At 37.9% G+C, this 23,389-nt stretch overlaps 3 protein-coding genes across 3 annotated transcripts; 2 read left to right on the top strand and 1 right to left on the bottom strand.

Annotated features, from left to right (window-relative positions):
• Positions 1–63: 63 nt before the first annotated feature.
• On the top strand, positions 64–5,427 carry LOC139937344 (uncharacterized). The gene is made up of 4 exons (XM_071932451.1): positions 64–203; positions 1,519–1,718; positions 2,263–2,376; positions 2,937–5,427. Exons 2-4 carry the CDS (start codon positions 1,550–1,552, stop codon positions 3,098–3,100), a joined length of 447 nt encoding a protein of 148 aa, XP_071788552.1. The 5' UTR covers positions 64–203; positions 1,519–1,549; the 3' UTR covers positions 3,101–5,427.
• Positions 5,428–5,512: 85 nt separating this feature from the next.
• LOC139937323 (left-right determination factor 1-like) lies at positions 5,513–10,432 on the top strand. The gene is made up of 4 exons (XM_071932430.1): positions 5,513–6,244; positions 6,669–6,927; positions 7,410–7,646; positions 8,369–10,432. Exons 1-4 carry the CDS (start codon positions 5,791–5,793, stop codon positions 8,709–8,711), a joined length of 1,293 nt encoding a protein of 430 aa, XP_071788531.1. The 5' UTR covers positions 5,513–5,790; the 3' UTR covers positions 8,712–10,432.
• A 98-nt stretch (positions 10,433–10,530) lies between these two features.
• Positions 10,531–22,392, bottom strand: LOC139937333 (maleylacetoacetate isomerase-like). The gene is made up of 7 exons (XM_071932441.1): positions 22,284–22,392; positions 17,812–17,863; positions 17,009–17,151; positions 16,272–16,349; positions 15,405–15,452; positions 14,786–14,967; positions 10,531–13,928 (listed from the first exon to the last, which is right to left on the bottom strand). Exons 1-7 carry the CDS (start codon positions 22,293–22,295, stop codon positions 13,802–13,804), a joined length of 642 nt encoding a protein of 213 aa, XP_071788542.1. The 5' UTR covers positions 22,296–22,392; the 3' UTR covers positions 10,531–13,801.
• Between the last annotated feature and the right edge of the window lie 997 nt (positions 22,393–23,389).

Here is a 23,389-nt window from a genome sequence, read left to right as displayed (position 1 = left end):
TGGGGGCTCCCTATCATATTACCTTCTGCAAAATGCAGTGGTCCAAATTCCTTTTTGCAAACACGTCCACAAAATAGCCGCGAAAATCGATGTTGTCGTCTGCTCACGTGAAACTTTTTGACTTTGTTTTGTGCTTGACATTACAACATAACGAAAATATTGGCAAGGAAGTACTCGTGTCAACTCCTGTAATTCTATAAAAGGTATTTATGAACAGTTTTTATAAAGAACAATAAATAAGTAGGGAGTGAAAACACGACTGCAACTTATTCACTTTTTTATTTGTGTGACTGTGTGATGGTGTGACTGACTGGTGGTGTGTGTGGGAGAGTTAGTTGACGATGTGATTTATTTACAACGACACTCTAGCACTCGACTCGCCATATTCATCCCGTAAATAAAGTAAACCACGGCTAGCTAGAATGCATGTAATGTGACAATTTGTATTACATTTTATTTCATTACCATCTTGTCGGGTGGCTCTGGGGGGGGGGGGGTTATAATAAAGTGCTACACTGAGTAGCTCGGCTTTACCATCATGATGGGTGGATGGGCTGAATACGTTTTCGATTACATACATTTTAAAAAGTGAGAAACTATTTAAAGAAGCCCAACCTCGCTGCTCATGCTGGGTAGTGAGATGAATGCTGGTCATCTCGCCACCTGACAAGAGATCGCCCCCAACAAAGTCGCCCCCTACCCGGTTCGCCCTGGGTGAAAACAAAGTCGCCCCCTGGCATAAGCGCCCCCAGCAAATGTCGCCCCCAAGCAAAGTCGCCCCCAGATGTTGTTTGGAAAGTAATTAAGCCTGCAGTACAATACTTATGGTAAAAACAATATAGTTAAAACATTAACCCTAACCGTAACCCTAACCGTAACCCTAACTAACCGTAACCCTAACCCTAACCCGAACCCTAACCCTAACCAATACAATAATTAAGCCATTATATTAGCGAAAGAATCCTTAATTATTTTCTGCGGGCAACTTTGCTAGGGGGCGACATTAGCTGGGGGCTACATTGTCAGGGGGAACCGTTGCTAGGGGCGACATTGTTTGGGGGCGACATTGTCAGGGGGCGACTTTGTAACAACTCAGGGCGAGCCGATTAGGGGGCGACTCTGCAGGTGGTGACTTTGTTGTGGCGAGATGACCAGCCCCGGTAAGATACGTCAGTCTCTGTACAACGGATAGTACATCAGTAGTGATACCACTACCAACCAGGGCTAAAACAATGATTAATGAAGTATTAATGAGTGCCCTAACCTAGTATTAGGCCTAAGTAAGACGAGTAAGACCCACAGGTGAATGTTGTTACAGATAGTTTTAGTTTTTACAACAAATGAGATTTACTAACTATTGAAATTGTGGTTTGGTGCCTAAACGTGTATATAAAAAAGAAAAAGAGACCTACATTAAACATAACTGTAAATTTTTGCCTACTGTGGATGTGGTTCATGGATTGGTGTTTAAACAATTATAATGTTAAATGTACTTGTGCCCTCACATCTTGTTCACAGATGAGTCAGGTCACAAAACGCCTGCGTGACCATGGCAACAAGACCTACAACTTTGTTTGACAGCTCACCATTTCATCATGTTCCATGCTCACCTTTCGTTGGGACAACACTATCATCTGGTTCTCCAGCCCAACGAGCTGTGCCGGATATTGGAGAGATGAACCCATCATTTGTGGCAGACAGTCCACAGTCCGTTGCTGGTAACCTTTGCTCTAATATAAAAATAAGCTTTTTTGTGATACTTGAAGTCATCAAAAACTACACAAGTACAATTAAGTTTGGGTGGGGTTCATCGGTTCCTTTTCCTCTAAAATACTCCAGGGAAGAGTTACGACTGGAGGGGTACCTGGGGTTACATTTCGAAACATTAATTTGTTTGTGGATATGACGTCCTCATTTTTGGGGGAGGGTGAAAGGGGGGTCAAGGTATCAGAGCCTGCTGGAGGATGGTAAGGGAGAAGGGAGTTGAAGTGGGTAGGTCAACATGTATGCAAAAACACATTTGTTCACTCTTCCCTTATGTTTCATATTGACCTAGCTTTTCCAATCTTTTTGTTTTAGTTTTAATATCCGAGTTAAAATGCTCTTCACGATGGGTACTGGGGACAAGAAATAGCACACAGGGTGACAAAACTGCATTAGGAAAAAACAATTTCAATCTTTTTTTTTAATACAAACTCAGTTTGTATCAAAATAAACCTTGTTTGGGACTAAAACCAGAGAATTGTGTATTTATTTTGGTAGGTCAAGATGTTCCTCAAACTCCAACATCTGCTCATATTCGACGACCTTCACGTATGTCTCTTCGGACTCAATTCACGCCATGCAGTGCATCACACCGACCACCAGCAACACCCGGTAAAATACTACATTTTTCCACGGAAGAAAAAACTAGCTGTTGTAAAACTTAATTTGGCAAAATGTGCCTACATAAAAAAAAACATTGTTACAGCTTTACTTATTATTTGTGACACATTTTTTTCAAAGTGTGTAGGGTAGGGTCTTCATAGCAAAGGGTCACAAAAGTCAATATATTTGGGAGGGGTCGGGGGATCAGTGATATTGGGATGTAGTGATTGCAGTTTGGAAAAGAATTTAACAGTCCCCCCACAACACACTTTAAAAACAGATTTGAAAGTATAAATCGAAAAAAGAAAAAGAAAAAAAAATGTGTGAAAACTAGTAGAGTGTAGATGTAACTTGTGCCATACGGATTTCTTGGCACTGGCACCCCCTCCCATCCCTGAGACAATGTTTCTTGTGCACTTTAGCTTTGACACACTCTTACTGTTTCGTTCATCTTTCGCGAATATGAAACTGTTTTTCCCCAATAAGATATAGGGCTGTTCTTCTTCCAAAAGTTACCCTTATACATAAAAGTATAAATCCAAGTTCTTGGTTTTGTTTTATTGTTTCAGAGCAAGAGGTGCCACAGACACCGATCAAGAGAGATGTTTCAGCAAAAAAAACATCACACCTCAAAGTAAAGCTGCAGCAGGAAAACAACAGAACAAAACTAGTTTCAAGAAAAGAGGAGTCAATGGAAATTAATCTTTTCCACGGTGATGACATTTTCGGATAGGATTTCCGTATTGTTCATGAGTGAGTGCAAATGCAGACATGATAGCTTTCCTACTTTAATCTTATTTCGAGTTTTCTTTTTGCCCTCAGACAAATCTGCAAAATTGTTATTGTAATAAACCTTGGACGTTTGTAAAAGTCTCTGCCAATATAGGTCAGCTTTTGTATGTCCAAAGGGCCAAATATCAATCCTTCTAATGGTTTGAATTTACTCATGTGTAGAAAAAGCATGAATAGAATTGTGATTAGCGGTTCATATAAAAGAAGTTAACTTAAGAAAAGTTGGAAATGATTGCAATAGGAAGTATTATATTGCATAGTTTTAATCAGTGAGATCCCGCAAGTTAGAGTGAGTAGAGAACTCGTACTTACCTCGCATCTTCTTCTAAAGAGTTGGAGACATTTGCACTTGTCCCTTACACCGCTGTTAACATCTTAGGGTTACTCTTGACCAATCCCTTTCAACGAACAGTCACATCATTGTCTGCAGAAGTGTTTATTTTCACATTCACAATTTTGGGAAATTTTGTTCCTCACTCAAAATGCATGCTGTCAGAACGCTGTCAGATCATAGGTACTTTCAGGCATATACTAAATCTGCTAAATCATTTATGTCCGGATCTCCCAGGTCTCCCCAACAAGACCAATTATCTATAGCTCAATTTTTGCGTTCACTTCACAACTGGCTCCCCATCAAGAAAATAATCGTGTTTAACAAATTTCTATTTGTATATACATGTAGATCCTTCCAATGGCAATTTCCTAGTTTGTTACTTTTCTGCCAATCTTACATTGTATATACAGATGGGCTGGGAGGTCACAGGTTGCTCCTCTTCCGATTTCAACCGGCTGGTTGGTTTCAAGCTCCAAAAGGAAGGGCTGAGGACAGCTCATTCTTTGCTGTTGTCCCTTTTAGGAACAACCAGCCGTGTGTTGACCCGCTATCCTACTGCGACATACAAGCGCAAATTCAACTCACCCATTTCCTAGCCTGTGATTAGGTTTGTTCTTATGTATTTTCTTCATCTCTTTGTGTAACTCTGATGTTGATTACAAGTCGCTGTATTCTTGTAGGGCGCCATAATTATACATGCTCTGTTATGTAATGTTATTGTTAAATAGCTAATAATTTGTCAGTACATTGGCGTTAATTTATACTAAACATTGTATGGTGGCAAATCTGCACCATCAATCAAAGATGATGAACACACCCAAAAACCAACAAACAGCCTTATTGTAATTTTGGACGTTCTATAACAAGTTGTGAAAAGTTCAGTTATCCACTAGAGTAAGGAGAATCACTCAAGTTTATAGCCACCATTGTTGGGCCCCAGGATTTCTTAAGACACTTTCAGGCGAGTGCAACTTGTTCAGACTTGTTGATTTGGTTGTATCACGACAAGCCCCATCTGAAATGGGTACACAAAGATGTTTGTGACGCCCTTAATGGCTCAGTTCACACATTCACCAAGTGACAGTCTGCAATGATATCGCTTGTGCGCATGAGTGCGTCCACTCACGTCAACCATTTTACTCTCCATATTGCTAATTAATGTGTATACATGTAATGTAATTGGTAAGAATGTTTTAAACTTCAGAAATAACTGAATTGTTGTATTTATGGTGTTGGAAAATGAAACAGCGAAACATAAACGTGATCTCTAGACCCATTTCCTGCTGTATCTTTACTGTTGTAGTATATCCAAGACAAAGTGTAATAAGGGTTATTATGTCAATCCTCAAGAGAAATAGCCTGGAAAGTGCCCGATATAAACATTGATGTACTATCTCTGACAAAACTTAGGGAATAAACCATACTTCTTCTTTTACCCGATAATGGTTCTCAAATAATCTTTAAAAGATCTGGTCATCCAAATTTTTCAAGCATGGAGAATTGTCTACAGGGGAACGACCGTGGCATGTGAAACGCAACTTTAATCGTACACTTCACTATCATTTAATGAATATGAAGTTTGACATTATTAATGTTGCTTTTGTATGAAAGAATAACCAAAGCTAAAAGGAATGACTTAGCTAAATGTCAAATTCAACCAACAATGACCATCACCGCTCAACAGTTTTCGCGAAAACATATAATGGTGTTCGGCCTTGATATTTTATGAAGATTATTACCTAACTATTGCGTTTTTGTTCATTGTCTCATTGCGGATTTGATTGTATGTTTTGATCAAGAGAAATGACCCGTCTTGTGGGCCCTTTGCCTATGTTTTGAAACGGACGGTTTATATAGATTAATGCACATGGATGTACCTCAGAATTAAGAATAAAAAGACCCCATGCATGCTGACGTCAGCAGATCAATTTCAAGATGGCTTATTTTGTATTAGTACGTCTAGTCGACCATGTTTACAAACACACACCACACAAGATGCACACTATTCTTTTACCAATTATGCCCGTCCGAAGGAGGCATTCTTCTATAATTAGCACCACGCGAGTAAAACTGACTCAAGAACAGTCAAGCCCTGATATGCTGCAAAGTCTGCCTCCCCGAAAAAGTCTGCCCCTCTCAACTTCCTCCGCTCCAAATGCCAAGTCCATCGGATCCTGCTTTGTGTTTGCACATAGACCAGACGGCATAATTGAGCCCACCGTCAGCCTGTGTAATCACGTAGCGGGGTTATCAATGGATTACGCCGATTGTGTTAACCTGATCATTCATGCTACTGGATGAACCGTCTGGACTTGTTCAGCCCATCGGCAATCATAAAAAGCTGGGATAACCAGTTTACAACTTCAGTGTCATCTCACTACCTCTTGCTGTTACATTGTACCTCTATTGCTCTACCTCGTCATACCGTATTTTCACAAGTCTTGGAATTTCCTGGAGATATCATGGAAGCTCGGCTCTTCTCTTTCTGGATTATTATCGTTGTTTCCGAGGTGCTGCTCTGCCTTGGTGCTCCCTTTCAGCCAGACCCGTTCAGGGGGATGGACTCTGAGGTAGACCCATTTGAGATGGACTTGATGGAGAGACTCGGTGTTAAAGACCCTTCAGCCACACCCAGCATCGACAGAAAAGACATAGTCATCCCGGATCATATTTACGCCAAATATTCATCGCTTCTAAAACATCACCGTATGAAAAGGAAGACTATCACACAAGGAGTACGTGAGAACCCTGGTAAGTAAAATAATATTTAAATTATTTTATTCTTTGTGTACTATGATTTAATCTTTTAATCAACGGCCCCTTTTTATTTCATGATTATATGAACAAGTCAAAAGTTGAAATGCGACTGAAACAATAAATACAATTCTTTCTAGTTTTGATACCAAGGGCAAACCATCAAAGTTCTTAAATTCACTTTATGCAAGCTTGCAACTTTTCGGCTGATCAGCCGATTTACACTTTGTTCATTCATTGTTCAGTGCCATAGAAAACTGAAACCCATTTTGCAAAAGTTTTGTGTGAGAGGCAGTCTCCCTTTTCTCCTAAAACAAAGTTACATGTACATTTCCGCAAAAACTGGACTTGTTAATAATATAAACAAAATATGTGTTTACAAAAATCAACAACTTAATTTTAATCTGTTCATCTAATCAAGGTATCCGCGGTCGAGTTGTCTCCGCCTCTCAGTCTCGTCATGTCTACACCTTCGACATGTCATCCCTGCCGGCAGGTAGCGAGGTAATGATGGCTGAACTCCGGATCTACAAGGAACTTCCGAATCATTCTATCCATAAGCCGAATGCAACCCACCGCCACGGAGTAACCGGAGGCCTCACCTCTCTCCATCAGGTGACTACCAACAACTCGCAAGGAGGAGGTGACAGTCCCAGTACACTACGCAAAGTTGATGAAAGGTTAGTATTTCAGAGAAATATTTTAAAAGAAAATCTTTTCAATATTATAGGCTTCAACCTGTTGATTTTTTGCACATTTTCGACTTCGGACATTGTCTTTTGAATTAGATCAGTTTTCTTCCGAGTTTAAATAGGCTTTTTCAAATAAATCTGTCTTTATTCATACATCTGTTTTTTTCTTAAACACAGAATTAATTTTTGAAATTAATTCTGTATTTTTAAAATGTAATGTTTTTTGTTTTTCTATAAGTATCAAATTTGAATCTTTTTAGTGCACACATGGAAAACAATTTTCACTGTTTGTTTGTAATCTGTGATGAAATAAATAAATTGAATTGAATTGAATTGAATCACCGTAATTCGTCAACAATTGCTGCTATGATGGATGCCAAAAACAGATAGTTTGATTGCATATAAACTATACATTCATAATAGTGTATTGAATTGTTCTCTAATGGTATTAAATTGTTCTGTCTCAACAGAGTAATCAACTTGGACTCGTTCGGTTGGAAGAATTTTGACGCCACAGCCCCCGTGACGCAATGGTTGGAGACACCATCGACCAACTTGGGTCTGGAACTGCACGTGGACCCAGTGAGATCCGGGTCTTACGCCAGGAGGGTTGCCGAGCGTGTGCACTTCAGTCCGGAGGAAGAACCAGACCACGAGGAGAGAGGTGTGCCGATGCTTATCGTCTACACAATCAAATACGCTCCAATGTAAGTGTTATATTACATTTTTCCGGTGCAACTTATTCTAAAAGAGAATCGGTCGTTTACTAACAACCTAAATTTGATAATTTCTTTCAAAATGATTTCAGATTGAACATTTTTGAGTGATTTTGTATTTGTTTGAATTACAACAAATATCAATCTGAAATCATTTTGAAAGAACTGATCAAATCAAGGTTGTTGGAACTCTCACTAGCGAACCCAGCACATTCACAACCAAAACAGAATATTAAAATACTGTGACAATTTTAGTTTGGGCTCATCAGAACGATAATGACATATGACATGATGAAAGTCTTTCTTATACGCGAACGACACATAAACCACTTTTGTACAAAAAATGACTAGTTGAACCATGGAGGAAGGAAATTGTATTCCTCCATCATTGAATCTACCAACTGAGCTATCTAGATGTTGACGGTCTCCCATATTTCGTTTTCCTTGTTGCTTTTTACTGAAAAAAATCAATTCAGGTACAGCAAAATTCTATTCCCTGTCTCAATATTACTCCATCACTTTTAACCAAATCCCTCCTGCATGAATAGATGGATTGCAGGTGACGTCATTGACCGCTGAAAAAAAACACGTCCACGACTCTCATCCAATGATAGCCTTTTACGCGTGCACGATTCATCAAAGATGGCGGCAAATGAAAGTGGTCTGAATACTGAAAACTAATCTTCCATTCTTGTTTCCCCTCTCCTCCTCAGTGACGACCCCGTAGACTGCTCCACAGACGGCTCAGACTCAGACCGCTGCTGTCGGATACCCAAACACGTGGACTTCAGGCGTACCTCGTGGACCAACCGTTGGATTATAGAACCAGCTGGCTTTGAATCCTACGATTGCGCCGGACCTTGCCAACGTAGCCATCATTCACGCAGAACCTTACGGGACGTTTTTGGACTGAGACCCGGTAGTTACCAGACATGCGGTGTGGCTAGATTCTCATCTCTACCCATGATGTACTTGATTGAGAGGGGCGGAGTCAGTGAACTTGAAGTAGAGGAAATACCTAATATGATTGTTGATGAATGCGAGTGTACGGCCTAGTACACATCATCACTCGAACATACATTATTATTCGAATATACATATATACATTTCATTCAAAATGAAATGTTAAAGTCGCGATTTTTTTACTAATTGAAAGAAAGCAATATTTTGGTTGACAGAAATGTGGCTGTTATGGAGACAGAAAAAGTCTTAGGTTTATCAAACAACTTTTTCAATTTTATATGGCTTTCAAATACCACAATTTTTTTGTTTACACATGTGAGCTTGCATTTTGATTTGATTTTTCGAGATTCAAAGTGAGTAATCACTTGCCAACTCACTTTTCCGAAATTTGTTATGACAAGCTCTAATGGTTCACCGCCCGTTTCAGCTGTTTTCCTCGTACCAAAATACAAACACGTGACAAAGCCAAGTCTGTTGGGACCGTAATAATATTTCGCCTATCAATTCTGTGTATAAAAAGAACAGTCACTCTGTGCAAATTGATCTTTATCATGATGGGACTATCTTGACTTTCTTGTTTTTCAACTAGATGCAACTAACCCGAGGCTAAAAGGAAAATACAGTCTGGTCCCCTGTAATGATACGAGAATTTAAGCTATTGACCACAGGGTACCCGACACAGGTGACCACATCAGGATAATGGTGTAATGACGCTATCACTGCAATCTTGGTCAGGTTCCCTGCATACCAAACAGCAACATTATTTCTATTTCTGATTCCACCAAAGGGTGCCAGACTATTTTCATTTCAAGCCTCAGTTAGGTTACAATGGTTTAATGGAAGATAAACAAGATGGTGACACCATGATAAAAGTATATTGCGCCAACCAAACGAAGACAATTTTAGGGGTTATTTTTGTTTATCACCAGCGTTGTGTTTTCACTACCTCTTTTGTAGATAATTTATGTAAAACCATACCATATTATATAAGTAGCTCTGAGCTACACAGCTGTATGTAAGTAGTAACACACAAGCGTTATGTACATAATTCTAATGTAAAGAGAGATAATATTACCATAAATTATTACCGTATAATATTAATTGAAACAAGTTGTTTTTAATTGCGTCTTTTCTTTCTGGTTTTTAGCTTACTTTACCCACTAGGCCTCCTTCCCATCACATTGTACCGGGTGGATTTCAATTAAAAATTTACATTTGGCTTCAATTTTGTTATGATGAAAAAATAACGACAGTGAACTTAACTTCAGATAAATCCAGCGGTATTCTTCCACATTCTATGCATATGTATTTATAGCTGATGTTGCCACTCTGACGTCACAGTTTGTTCACCAATTTGGAAACAATAATTGTGCCTCTGGATGCATGCACTCACTACTCCCATGGCATACAGTCCATGATGATAAATATTCAAAAAATACTCTGAAAACACTTAGAAGTCTCGCAGATTTTTAATTACAAAGAGCAATTTATCCAGTTGACACTCCCATAAATGTTCATCTAGAGCTCAATTTAACATGGGTTGTCCCAAAGGAAAGCCCGTCGAGCTATCTTCCCACCAAATAAAAAAACAACCACACGCACATACTTTCCAAAATTTACAAACGTCAAAAACCAATCTTGAAAAATGGCCTCTTCGGCTCTCGGCAAAACTCGGTTTAATACAAAAAATTTGAGAACCTACAAAATATTAAAGGAACACGTTATTGCCTTGGATCGGTCGAGTGCATGGTTAGAAAGATATTTTAAAAGTAGAATGTAATGATCCACACAAGTATCACTCCAAATTGCGTGGTTTTCCATTTACCTTGTCGACAAACATGGTCGGCCACTTATGGGAGTCAACTTTTTGACACATTTTTGACTCCCATAAATGGCCGACCGTGTTAGTTCGCAAAGTAAAAGGAAAACCACGCAATATCGAGGTAGATGTGTGTGGATGATTGTATTCTACTTTTTAAATATCGTTTTAATCATATGCATTTTATAACAAACGCTTTTCAAAGACCAACTCGACCGATCCAATGCATCGTGTTCCTTTAATGAGGCCCGACGCTGTGCTTTCTCCTTTACTTACTGTGGTGAAACCCTCTGTACAATTAAGTATTGTTTGAAGCTTTGCTGTTGTGTAGCGGTAAACACACATAATAGACCTTACCATTTACGAAAATAGTTTAATCAATTTGCGATCGTAGTTTTCAAATTAAAAAGTTGACTAAAACTAAAATACAACAGCCTATACTTAAAACCATTTGCGGATGAGGTGATGGTTCTATTCCATGTCTTTGGATGTGCCCAATCTGCTATATAAACATTTCCACGAAAACGGACTTGATCACCCGGGGCCTCTTTTTCACAAAATGACCAACGAGCGCATTGTTAGAGAATTTGCGTAACAATCATTGAAGACGTAAGTGGACAGAGAATCAAGTGTCTTCAACCATAGGGTATGCAACCGTCTTAAAATGGGCGGCACATGTAGGGGGCACGCGGCATCCGTAACTTGTCAATGTTGGTTATAGACACAACTGGCATACTACCATAATGAAGCAATAAAATAACACGGTATAGAATGAACACGCAAAACTTATTTTGATTCCGAATAGTACATTAGAGTGTACCCCTTTACGAATGGCACAATTGCCATTTTATTTTTATCAATTCCTGTGATTAAAGGCCCAAGTTGAACTAATTCATACGAAAGTCTGTGCCATATTTCTTTCAGGCGTAGACGCATAACAAGGTGTCCCATTAGTCAATACTATATACGGCACCACAACAAGAAACTGGGACGGTCTCAGAATATAGAGAAACAATCAAAACACCTTTAACTATGATTTAATGTTTCATGTGTAATAAAGCAATTTCAAGACCAGGACACCAGAACACAAATTGCTCCCGTAAAACCTTAATTAGCCCTAATATGGAAGCACTTTTGAAGTGACAACATATGTTTTTCAAAACAATTTCACTCAGTTCAAGTCTGGGTTTATTGGACAAGCAAGAAACCCTACCAACCGCAAACGCCATGAAGAGTAAACGATTTCCAGGACCTATATACCCGAACTACCCGGTTAAAAAAAAAAGTGCAAACAGAGAGCATTTGGGCGATCTGTTTGCACTCAATTCTGGGACGGCAAAACAGACGAGGTAGACGTTAAAGTGGCTTTACGAACTAACTAGTTCCGCACACAGAAAATTCAATTAAAGTTTTGACAACCTTTCCCAAAACCTGCCAAATCTGCGATCCACTCCCATACAAACCAATTAAGGTTTGCCAACACAGGCTTTCCAGACACCCTAAACTATTGCACTTGTTTGTCATTCCAGGGTGCCCTTTGAGGACATTACCTCGTCTGGTTGTGTTGTGGTTTGACTGCCAATTAGACCGACTGGGCTGAACCAAGCACCCTCCCCCTTGTGAGTAAACACCAAAATGATGGGGGCTTCAAACATGGAGGTAGAATTAGGTGTCCAAAATGCACCTCTTGACCCATTAGCAGTGCGATGACTAGGACACTTGACCATTCACAGGCAGCTTGCCTGCGATTCGATTAGAGAAAACAATCTATTCATGCCTTAATCAGGTTAAAGACTCAGTAATCTAGTTGTGACAGTTAGCTTGAAGCTGGATGAGACAGGACGATCTGTTGAATAATGAACTGTGTTTGCTCATGTATACAACCACCACAACTCAAACAATGAGCAGTCGTTGTGCAGGTGTTCACCATAGGTCCAACAGAAGAAAATGGATACTGGACTAGTAAATTGGAACCAGGTGAGCATACAACAAATCATCTCATGCTCACATTATCTCTTCAACCACAGACCAATCTTCATCTCTTCAATATTTGCTCCTAAGAACCCAGCTGCTGTAAGTGATGTTACAAGAGATCTGAGGAATCACGAAAAATGGTTTGCTTCTCCTGGCACAGTTTGGATTTTTTCATAGGGAAAAGTAAACCACAACACGAACAAATACCCTATCATTAAAGCAGAACCAGAGACTAATATCTAGTAATATTTCCACACCATCAAACTGAATCTACTCTTGCAAATTGCTCTATACATGAAATAACCCAGCAGTGAACTTGATCTCCTTTGCCATGAAACATGGCCCATAAACAATATCTAAGCAGATTTTTTCAGGATTTCAGTAGAAACGCTACCCATTAAATGAGTATCAATGCACACGAAACAAAATAACTAAATGATCACGTTTGCTTTATATATATATATAAAAACCTAGTCTTTACAACAGACTTGCCTAGTAAATCAAGCATTGCTCATACTAACTCTATGCTAAATAACTACACATCAATCTTATCTCTTTATGAAATATAACCCAGACCTCTTTAAAAACAAACCAACCTCCAAGTACCACATAATATTGAAGAAAACATGTGAAAATGATAGATATTAGATAACTATCAGAAACACAACTGCTGTACTTAGGTAAGTAAATATCAGTAACAATTTAACTGAGAGTACAGCATCTAAGACAGGGTAATATTTAATTTGTGAGGCTTTTTTTGGTAATTTTCAGAAAGTTTTATTTTTGCAGATGATTTAAACTTGAAATCAGTGATATTTTAAACTGTTACCTTTAAAATGATTTATTTTGGTTTTTAGAATTGCAAAGGTTGTGGTTTTGAATCCGACCCAAGTAATATGCCTGCGATTGTTTTTACAGAACTCGGGAAAGTACTTGCTAACACTCATCAGTGTAACAGTAAAAACCCAAATTAATAATCTTTATTCCTGATGCAATTTTAACATCTATCAAATGCACTTGACACTATTGGTAGTTACTCAAAATAATTGTTAGTATAAAAACTTACTTGGTAACGAGCAATGGTGAGCTGTTGGTAGTATAAAACATTGTGAGAAACGGCTCCCTCTGAAGTAACGTAGTTGAGAAAGAAGTAATTTTTCACTAAAACATTTGCTGACATCAGCTGAGCCAATTGAGCCCAAGTTTTTATAGGTTTGTTATTTTATGCATATCTTGGGATGCCCCAAGGGAGAATACTGGTCTTTGACAATTACCAATAGTGTTCAGTGACTTTAAGCAGTTTCTTTCAAAAATATTTTAAAACATGATTGACCCTTTTACCAATGCATATATGACACTCTCTCTTGAAAGCTCGAATCACGCTGCCCCTTCACTGCCTCTGATCTTCAGGGCAGTCTGGCTGCTTGCTTGGGTGTGAGGCTTTGAAGCTGTCCAGTTCCATTAAGGCAGCATTGATTCTAGAAATCACTGGAAACTTGGACATGTCCACTTTAAATCTAAAATTCCATCAACAAAAATCAAACATTAGTTTATACTATAATCCACCTGAGGTCACTGGATGTTGCACTGACAGGGTTTGGGTGTAAGACACATATCAAATGTACATGTACACATATTTACATTAAACTTACAAGGTTTAAAGATAATAATGGTAGAAAGCTTCCCCTTAAAATATTACTTGCTTAGGTGTTGGAGTTTTTGAGAAATGAGTACAACAGTGTTCACAAAAATTAGTTTTTTGTTAGAGTGAGACAACATTTGTTTTAGCATGTACAAATTATTTTAACATGATTTACGGGACTCTCCCGATACACTTACTTTTCTCAAAAACTTTACGACTAACGAAGCTGAAACTTCTATAGGTAAACCATATTAAATACATATCACTTCACAGTGAGTATGGATTCATGTCATGGCCCAAAATCTTCAAAAGGTACAACAATTTAGTTTAGTGGCAATAAAACGGTTAATTAAAAAGCCTATTAATCTGAAAGCGTCAGTTCTTAAAACTTGATCCAAGTGTCAATTCTCCAGAGAAAATAATTTCTGTATGAAATACAAAAGATGATTGCATGTGGCCTACAACTCAGTCACTTCTCCTTCAGCGCAACCATATCTGTGCATTGAGCTGATACAATGGCATTCCTTAAAGACATTGGACACTATTGGTAATTGTCAAAGACAAGTCTTTTCTCTTGGTGTATCTCAACATATATGCATAAAATAATGAAAGAAAAAACACCCTTGTCACACAAAGTTGTGTGCTTTCAGATACTTGATTTCGAGACCTCAAATTCTAAATCTGAGGTCTCGAAATCAAATTTGTGGAAAATTACTTTTTTATCCTTCTTACCTGTTGGCGTTATACACTTGTGGTACTAAGCAAAGATCAGCCATAGTAATTTCATCATCGACACAGTACGTGCCAGCAGTCTGCTCTAAAAGCTTCTCAAGGGCTTCAAAGCCTTCTTTGATCGCTCTATGACCCCATTCCCCTTTCTTCTCATCTCCTATGTAGCGAAGAACTTTTGAATTCTGGGGGCAAAATGATTCAGAAAAATAAAAGTTGCCTATTTCTTGACTTTCACATCAAAGTAACATGATGGTTTTCTTGAGGGAAAATTACTTTTTCCACACCGTATACCACACCGTATACTTTTGGTAATTGTCAAAGAACAGGATCCTCACTTGTGTGTCTCAACATATGCATAAAATAACAACCTATGAAAATTTTAGTTCAATTTGACACCAAAGTTGCAAGAAAACAATGAAAGAATAAATCACCATTGCTGCACAGATTTTTGTGGTTTCAGATGCATAAAAAAGGCTTTTTGCCTAATACTAGGGGCGGGAGGGGGGGAATTATTTATTGAGTTTTTTTATATCAACAGCTCTCCAAAGATCTTTACCCAGTACCGGTACATTTTTATGGTAATTAATTTACAAATTTAACATGTAGCTTTGGTGCTCACCTGAAAGGGCTGGATTCCACAAGAAATAACTTGTGACAGCTCGCGAACCTGAAACGCAACAAGAAGTGGAAAGACATTTTTATTTACATCAATTATGCAAATCAGAGTACTGGACCCACTTTCATGGGAAAAGCAAATAATTCACATTTAGGATACATAAACTTCCACAAAAACATAATTTTGTAAATAGATTCTGCAAGTTACGTGTGTATTTGAACATTGGGACCCGTTAAAGTGCCCGAGTTTGTTTCCTACACTTGTTAAATCATATACATGGGACCAAAGTGGTTCTAAAAATGTTTGAATATTGCTAAAAACTATGTGTTCTTTCTGTGCTTAACTGCCGCCTGTGACGTCATGCTATTGTTCTATCGCTCCATTTTTTTATTGCCAGAATGGCCTAATGGGACTGTATTAAACATTATGATGCCATTTGTGTGAAACAGTCAAGCACACGAACAATAGTATGATGTCAAAAGTGGAGGGAAACTTGCATAATGTCTTTGATGGGATACAACTGGCCCTCAGGGTTTGCCCTTGGGTCAAGCCTAACCATGAATTATGTACATCTTGGGCATTATCCTATACATATTTGCTGTAAGTATCTCATTCTACAACAGATAGCCCAAAGCCCAAAGCAAAATTTTGATAGGGTGTCAAAATAAGTTGTCAACCTAAAACGGGCATCAAAACTGCAATCTCTCAGTACTTTTACACTGTAAATTATCCGAGTGCCTTTATGAAGTCTAACAACATGCACGCTAACTGGAAGCTGGTAAACACTGACTGCAATTTCGCAGGAGTTGTGTCCATTGTGACGTTGATATGATCATTAAGATATCAATAACAGAAATTTACAATACTTACTAGGAAGCGTGTCTTTGGGTCTTTAGGAAGCAACGATGGAGCAGCCCTCGTCTCATCAAGGTACTCAATTATTGCATTCTGAACAGAGAAATTTTAATTTCATAACTAAGTATCAACAAGGGAGTCAGTTAGAATGATATAATTTATATATTATGTAAATACATCAAACTTGTGGTCTAAAGTTATTAAAATATAATAATTGGTTTCACATGAATGAAGGGACCTTGGAAAGAATGTGTAAAGTTTTGTTGTTAAAACTAAATTACACCTCCAAAAATGTCAACAGCCTAGCTTTCCACCAATCAGCAGTACCCAGCAACACCACAGTAATTTTATACTGGATGAAACTGGCAGTGGAAGCACACATGACATACATAACTTATTCCCACCGTCCTTCATTATTTCATCCATTTTCAAAAGAGAAAATATAATAAGCTGTTGCAAACTGCTTACCATTCAAGAGCAACTAAATGTATGGTATGTTAACAATAGTAAATGGCCTGTAGTAAAACGCGCAGCGCACATACACGCGCGTCTGCTGTCCACCACTTTGTGTCAAAACGTGCACAAAAGGATGGTACACGTGTTAACGCACCTCTGAACAATGCACGTCTACTATTTTCTGCCCATTCCTTTTTGACACACAAAGTGGCAGACAGCAGATGCTTGTGTACGTGCGCTGCGCGTTATAAATAGGGTCTGTATTACTTGTTTGATTCGTATTGATCATGACTTACTGACTGGGTGAGCACCATGCTGTCTATCTGCAAGGCTGGAACCTGGCCTGTTGGATTCACAGACAGATACTTCTCCCCAAGCTGCTCGGATTTTAACAGATTCACCGCTGAATATTCATGTTCGATTCCTTTCAATGCCAAGGCTTTGGGGATCAGGAAAGGGGAAGGAATTGATTTTGTTAATTTTGTTTTTATTGATAAACAATTATAAAACTAACAATAGATTTTATAGGGGGCTAGATACTATCTACTATCTAATACTATGGATAGATAGATAAATTGTTATGGTCCAACCAGGGGAAAGCCATAAGTTTGGCCTTTTGACAGAATAACAAAAAGTATAAAATAGACAGATAATTAAACGCAATAATTATTAAAACAACTTGCAAGTTACAATGATTCTAAACAATGTAGTAATGATATGATGCAGTTGGTAGTTTTGGTAAACAACCCATATGAATAGATAGATAAAACTTTATGGTCCCACTAGGGTAAAGTCATGTGTGGCCTTTTGACAGCATAAACAGCGCAAATAACAACGAAAATTTGTAAAGCATAAAGCATTGACAGCATAAATAAGCCAAAAGTAAGCAGAACATTGTAAGAATAAATGGAAACAGAAAAGTTACAATATTCTAAACAATTGACACTCTGGTAAATAACAAGCAACAATATAAACCATGTTTTTGAAAGAAAGAAAAAAGTTATTTATTTTGAGAGAAAAAAATAACTGAAAAGCAGGATAATTCACAGTAAACATAAATTGGTTTATCCAGTTACGTTAGGGTACACCCTCTACTTACCAATCCTAACTCGCCAAGAGCAGGAGCTTCGATAGTAAGAATACAAAATGGGCTGATAATGAAACAGATATAATTAATAAATATATGTTTTAAAAAGAGGTAACATGAACTTGCTTTCGGAGTTGGACAGTATTGACAAAATAGAAGAAGAAAACAAAAGAGGCAACTGATATGTATTTTGCCAGTACTTTTATAGAACTGAACATTTTACATATTCAGCATTCAAATACAAATTAATTTTAGCCAAATGCCTTCTGGGTTTTACAAAAGGTTAAAGTCACCTGGAAATATAATTTCTTTTTCTTTCAAACATAAGAGTATATGCTTACGAACAATAAAACAATTTTTTAGTAATTGTTTGTCACGATTTATATGTTTAAAAAATATATAAAGTTGTTTGGGGAGCTGACCCCGCCTACCCCTTTTGTGACGTCATTCAAGGCAGACTTTGCCTGCAATGCGTATAGTAAACACACGTGCAAAGTACATGTACGTCCAAGTCGTGAGTTGGTACATTTCAAAAAGTGTTTTTCTGCATTCAGCAGCAATAACCTGGTCGGCATTTTTTTTTTGAAACGTACAAACTCACGACTTGGTCCGTACATGTACTTAGCAATTGTGTTTACTCTACGCATTACAGGCAAAGTCTGCCTCGATTGACGTCACGAACAGCCATTGATCTCCATTATACTGACTGGATAGGACATTGCGCTATGCTGCGTGCATAAACACGCGGCCCAACAATGGCGGCGCAATTTCTTCAAACGGGTAAATTAATGTGCACTTGGTCGGGTTCGAGTCTGTCAGTTGAAGTTGTAAATTGAGAATAGAAATGGGGGGAAAACATGACGATCGATAGTTTAAAGTATGAAAAAGTTTCTGATTGAAATGCAATAAAGCAAACTAACTTTACATTTGTTTCTATCAAATGCCCTATTAGTATTATGATAATGATATTTAAATTTCTAAACAAACACTCGGCCGAGAAACTGTATTGGGATTCAGGTACATGTTTTTTTTTTTATTCTTTCAGTTCATTGAGAAAGTGGCAATAAACCATATAAAGACAAAACAAGAGTGCTCCTACAATAAACAATTCAAGTAGGCACTAGAGTGAGAACTACATACTCGCTAAAATCGAGGGAAAATAACAAGAAAGATGAAAACAAAATACAATGTGATAATTGAGAGTTGACTCCATTAAAAAATTACAACTTTTTATTGTTAAGCTTCTATTCATCATGTTAATTGAAAAACAATCCCAACAGCAAAACTTCCATAACCGTTTTACTGTTCCGCCAGAAATAAATGTTTTTATTTTGGTCACAAATAACGAAGTCGGCTATTTCCGAGATGACTGATCCTCTCAACGAACTTGTATCGTCTGTACATAATTCGCATATACTTGTCGCTTTCCCGAACCTTTTAATTATTGATGCTATGACAAACATCTGTTGAAATCCGGGCTTCCCGTCCTCGTCGATTCCAGACAACCATCTGTAACGGAGCGAAAGCAAAAATAGTATTGCTCGGTAAAAATAACAAATACTTGGCCTATAATAATTATTTTTATGAAAGATAGTTTAAATTTCCGGCTTATATTTGTAACGTTAGATATAATGATAATAATATGAATCGCTAAAAAAATGCAAAGGCCTACCTACTTATGGAAAGACAATCCCTTTGTCGACTCAGTTTTCCCTCCTCCAGTGATTGACAGCCGCGCACGACTTCATCATCAGCATAATAATTTTAGTTTGTTTGATCCGATTCCAATTGTATTAATCCCCAAATGACAATTAAAAGGACGAAAACTTCTCTCTGCTTGCAGCAACTCCGTTTAAAAGTGTACAACGCATTTCGTGTGACGAACGGTCTTCACCCGTTTGAAAAAATACGCGCGCGGCCTGCGTTTGGACGCGATGTCCTATCCAGTCAGTATAATAGACCTTTTCGCAAATACTGGGGCGCGCGCGTAAAGCTTGGAATTAGGTGCATTGTGGTCTAGCTGATTACAAATTTGATTCATATATATCCCACAATGCACCTCATTCAACAGTCTGCGCTTGCGCATTGGTATTTGCGATAAGGTCTATGGAGATCAATGCGAACAGCGTACTCTCGGGTCGGGGTCTACTCTTAAATTTGTAAATAACATAAGAACTGATTTTTTAAAACCTTAGTTAACTGTTTATTCACATTCAACTCATCAAAACACATATATTAGTGACAAAAGCTTTATTTTGAAAAAATACCACTTCCAGGTGACTTTAACAATGTTTTCCTGTATCAATAATTTAACTGCAAGATGAGAAGGTGGTGACAATTTGCAATGTATTGAAATTGAAGTAGCAATAACCACGGCTGATCAAGGTTGGAATAACTTCCATTGCACACTCATTTATGAATATTCAATTGCATCACCATTTATATGATCATAAAAAAAACCTGGCGGTTCTACACAATGCGTTGTATTTTTTGCACTACCGCCGTGGTTGTTTTTTTGTTGTAAGATTAAAGACAGTGGACACTATTGGTAATTGTCAAAGGCCAGTCTTCTCAGTTGGTGTATCTCAACATATGCATAAAGTAACAAACCTGTAAACATTTGAGCTCAATTGGTTGTCGGAGTTGCGAGATAACTACGAATGAACAAATTGGCACACGAAGTTGTGTGCTTTCAGATGCTTGATTTCGAGACCTCAAATTCTATACTTGAGGTCTCTAAATAAAATTCGTGGAAAATTACTTCTTTCTTGAAACTACTTCACTTCAGAGCGAGCCGTTTCTCACAATGTTGTATCGTCTTCACTTAAGGATTCTGCCGAGTATCAACGTTAACGTAAACGTAAGCGTATCAACCTTTCCCCATGGCATTACTCATTACCAATTGAGGTTTTATGCCGACAATTATTTTTAGTAATTACAAATAGTGCCACTGCCTTTAAAGAAAGTAGACACATATACATAAGACTTTATTATTATTAAGTTAACAAGAAATTTGATTCAACCATGGAGGTAGAAATGATTCAACAAACACAAAACAGGGAATGTTTTTAATTTTATCCAGCAATTTTGCAAGCAAGGAACCAGCGGCTCTTAATAATGCAATGCTAGTTATGATGGGACGAACGATTGTATTGTAAGCTGCGCGGGACACAAATATTTACACTCGGCATCCTTCTACATTCTTACACCGAACATGGAGGTTCTACCTCCATGTACCACCAATGATCATAGTGCACTGACCGACAGGGTGCACAGTTCATGCAATCACACCATCCATGAATCGTCCCAAGTATAGTTCAGTTGGTGTTGTTTTTATGGTATCGTAGGAGGTCCTGTTTTCGAGGTGTCCCTAAAATCGTGGCAAATCTTTTACCTCTCTGTGCGCGATGTAAACAGTCCCTAGATAAAAAAATTGTGGTTTTATTTGCCAAGCAAAGAGTCTCCTCTCCCTTGACCAAAACTTAGAAACACGTAAGGCTCCACTGGTTATTTGCACTTGTAAATGCAAAAAGTTTGGTATTTTAGGCATTTCTACAAGGTACAAACATATGTCATACTGTTGAGGCCATATACAAATATTTGCCCACCCAAAAAGTTTCATCAAACACTATTTCAATTCACAGTTCATGATGATCAAATCATGTGACTGAATATTTTGCTGAGCATTCTGAAAAAAAAGTACAGAGGTTTAAAGAAGCCATGTGCCTTATATCATTTTCTAATATTGTTGGAGATTTTTATTTTTTAACCCTCATATCAATATTATGATTAATATTAAAATTTAAACATCAGCTTGTTGATTCAATTATCACTGTTTATTTATACGCTTTATAATAAATTTTAAGAAAAAAAGGGGAAAAAATAAATAAAAATCGGATTTGAAAGCCAATAATTATTCACACTTTTTATTTAATTATTTACTTTTGTTATTTTTTGCAAATTACCATGGTAATTTTTAAAATTTCATTAAAAAATATTTTGAATAAAACGAAGGCAACTGGTGGCTATAGAGTCATACACAGAGTGTCAAAGAACACTTGTAGTCACTGCAGATGTTTCTTCCATGTATGGCTTCACCGGGAAACCATACTTTCTTGTTTGCCGTGAAAACAGGAAAAATTCAAAACAAATGGGGCCAGTTGAAGTCATTGAAGATCGGTGTGTAGTGTGAACATTTCAATGTCCATCAAGTTTTAATATATGTTTGCATACTTCATATTAACAAATGAAGATAATTAGGGCATCGGTTGGTATATGCATAGAGGACCTTCCTCTAGAGTCTATGGTATAATATGGCATCATTATTTTTTCCCAATTCAAAGAAAAAGGCATAATTAAAATAGTGTGAAAACTGGTAAAAGGAGGATACTACTACAAACAAAACTATGGAAAAACAAAAGTACGTAGTAGAAACATATGACAATGAAGGCGGACACAACACACTGATTAATTAATTCACCCACCTTTCCAGCCATATTAATGGATTAAACAATAGACAGGCTTAGTGGTTGGCAGACAGCAGACGAAACGTACCAGCTTTTTCAACAAAACGTGTACCGTACACAAACTACATAAAATAACTTTTAACTCTTGAGGGCGCTACTTCATTTGAGTTGCTGTTTATTGTTGTGTGGCCAGCCAAAGAAGGGGGCGGGGAATGAATTCAGTGTGGCTGGAGATTCTGCCCCCCCCCCCCCCCCCATATGGCGAACTGGGTACAAACTTCTTTTGATGGCGCCCCTTTTTTTGTTTTAATCATCCTCCGACACGGACCACGTTAACATCCCATAAGGAGGACAGCATCTCCGGTGCGTCATCTTCAAACATTCTTTACTGAAAGTATAAGACCGTATCAGAAGAACTCGTTGGTCTTTATTTTGAGCAAAACGCGACGTTGATTTTGCAAATCTTCAATTAATTTAATAAATCTCCCATGATTGGTCGCTTATTTTTTTGAATAGTAACTTGTGTGAAATAATTACTCGTGTGCTATCTGTTTTTCTTGTGTATGGCTATATGAGTTTCCAAACCAGGCTGTGTTGTTGCGTGGTTGACAGAATGGCCTCTATACGTCTTATACATTTTCGAAAGCACGGCTTCAGGTTAAAGGGAGGGTACACGTTTGGTAATTGTCAAAGACCAGTCTTCTCACTTGTTGTATCCCATCATAACCATAAAATAACAAGCCTGTGAAAATTTGGGCTCAGTTGGTCATCGAAGTTGCGAGAAAATGATGAAAGAAAAAACACCCTTGTTGGATGAATTTGTGTGCTTCAGATAAGAATAAAAGACTTCTAGCTAGAAGTCTTTTATTATTTTAGTGAGAAATTACCTCTTTCTCAAAAACTACGTTACTTCAGAGGGAGTCGTTTCCCACAATGTTGTATATTAACAACTTCTCTCTAATGCTCGTTACCAAGTCAGTTTTTAAGTTAATATTTGTTTTGAGTAATTACCAAACGTGTACCTTCCCTTTAAGTTTAAATTCGGCTTCAGGCTCCGTCCTCCCGTTTGAAGTCTTTAGCACGTACGTACGCACCAGCACGCACAGTGCAAAGGCAAAACTAGC

This window comes from Asterias amurensis, chromosome 1, assembly GCF_032118995.1.
Source record: "Asterias amurensis chromosome 1, ASM3211899v1".
Lineage (NCBI taxonomy): Eukaryota > Metazoa > Echinodermata > Asteroidea > Forcipulatida > Asteriidae > Asterias > Asterias amurensis.
This window is presented reverse-complemented; position numbering and strand designations above follow the sequence as displayed.

Bases quoted from the DNA above. Each gene is read 5' to 3' on its own strand.
- LOC139937344 (XM_071932451.1), top strand. From the start codon at position 1,550: ATGGCAACAAGACCTACAACTTTGTTTGACAGCTCACCATTTCATCAT. The intron at 1,719-2,262 runs GTAACCTTTGCT...TTATTTTGGTAG, and splicing joins CAGTCCACAGTCCGTTGCTG to GTCAAGATGTTCCTCAAACT. The intron at 2,377-2,936 runs GTAAAATACTAC...TTATTGTTTCAG, and splicing joins CCGACCACCAGCAACACCCG to AGCAAGAGGTGCCACAGACA.
- LOC139937333 (XM_071932441.1), bottom strand. The intron at 17,152-17,811 runs GTAAGTAGAGGG...TGATCCCCAAAG, and splicing joins CTCTTGGCGAGTTAGGATTG to CCTTGGCATTGAAAGGAATC. The intron at 14,968-15,404 runs GTGAGCACCAAA...TTTTGCCCCCAG, and splicing joins GTGGAATCCAGCCCTTTCAG to AATTCAAAAGTTCTTCGCTA.
- LOC139937323 (XM_071932430.1), top strand. From the start codon at position 5,791: ATGAACCGTCTGGACTTGTTCAGCCCATCGGCAATCATAAAAAGCTGG. The intron at 6,245-6,668 runs GTAAGTAAAATA...CATCTAATCAAG, and splicing joins AGGAGTACGTGAGAACCCTG to GTATCCGCGGTCGAGTTGTC. The intron at 7,647-8,368 runs GTAAGTGTTATA...TCTCCTCCTCAG, and splicing joins ACAATCAAATACGCTCCAAT to TGACGACCCCGTAGACTGCT.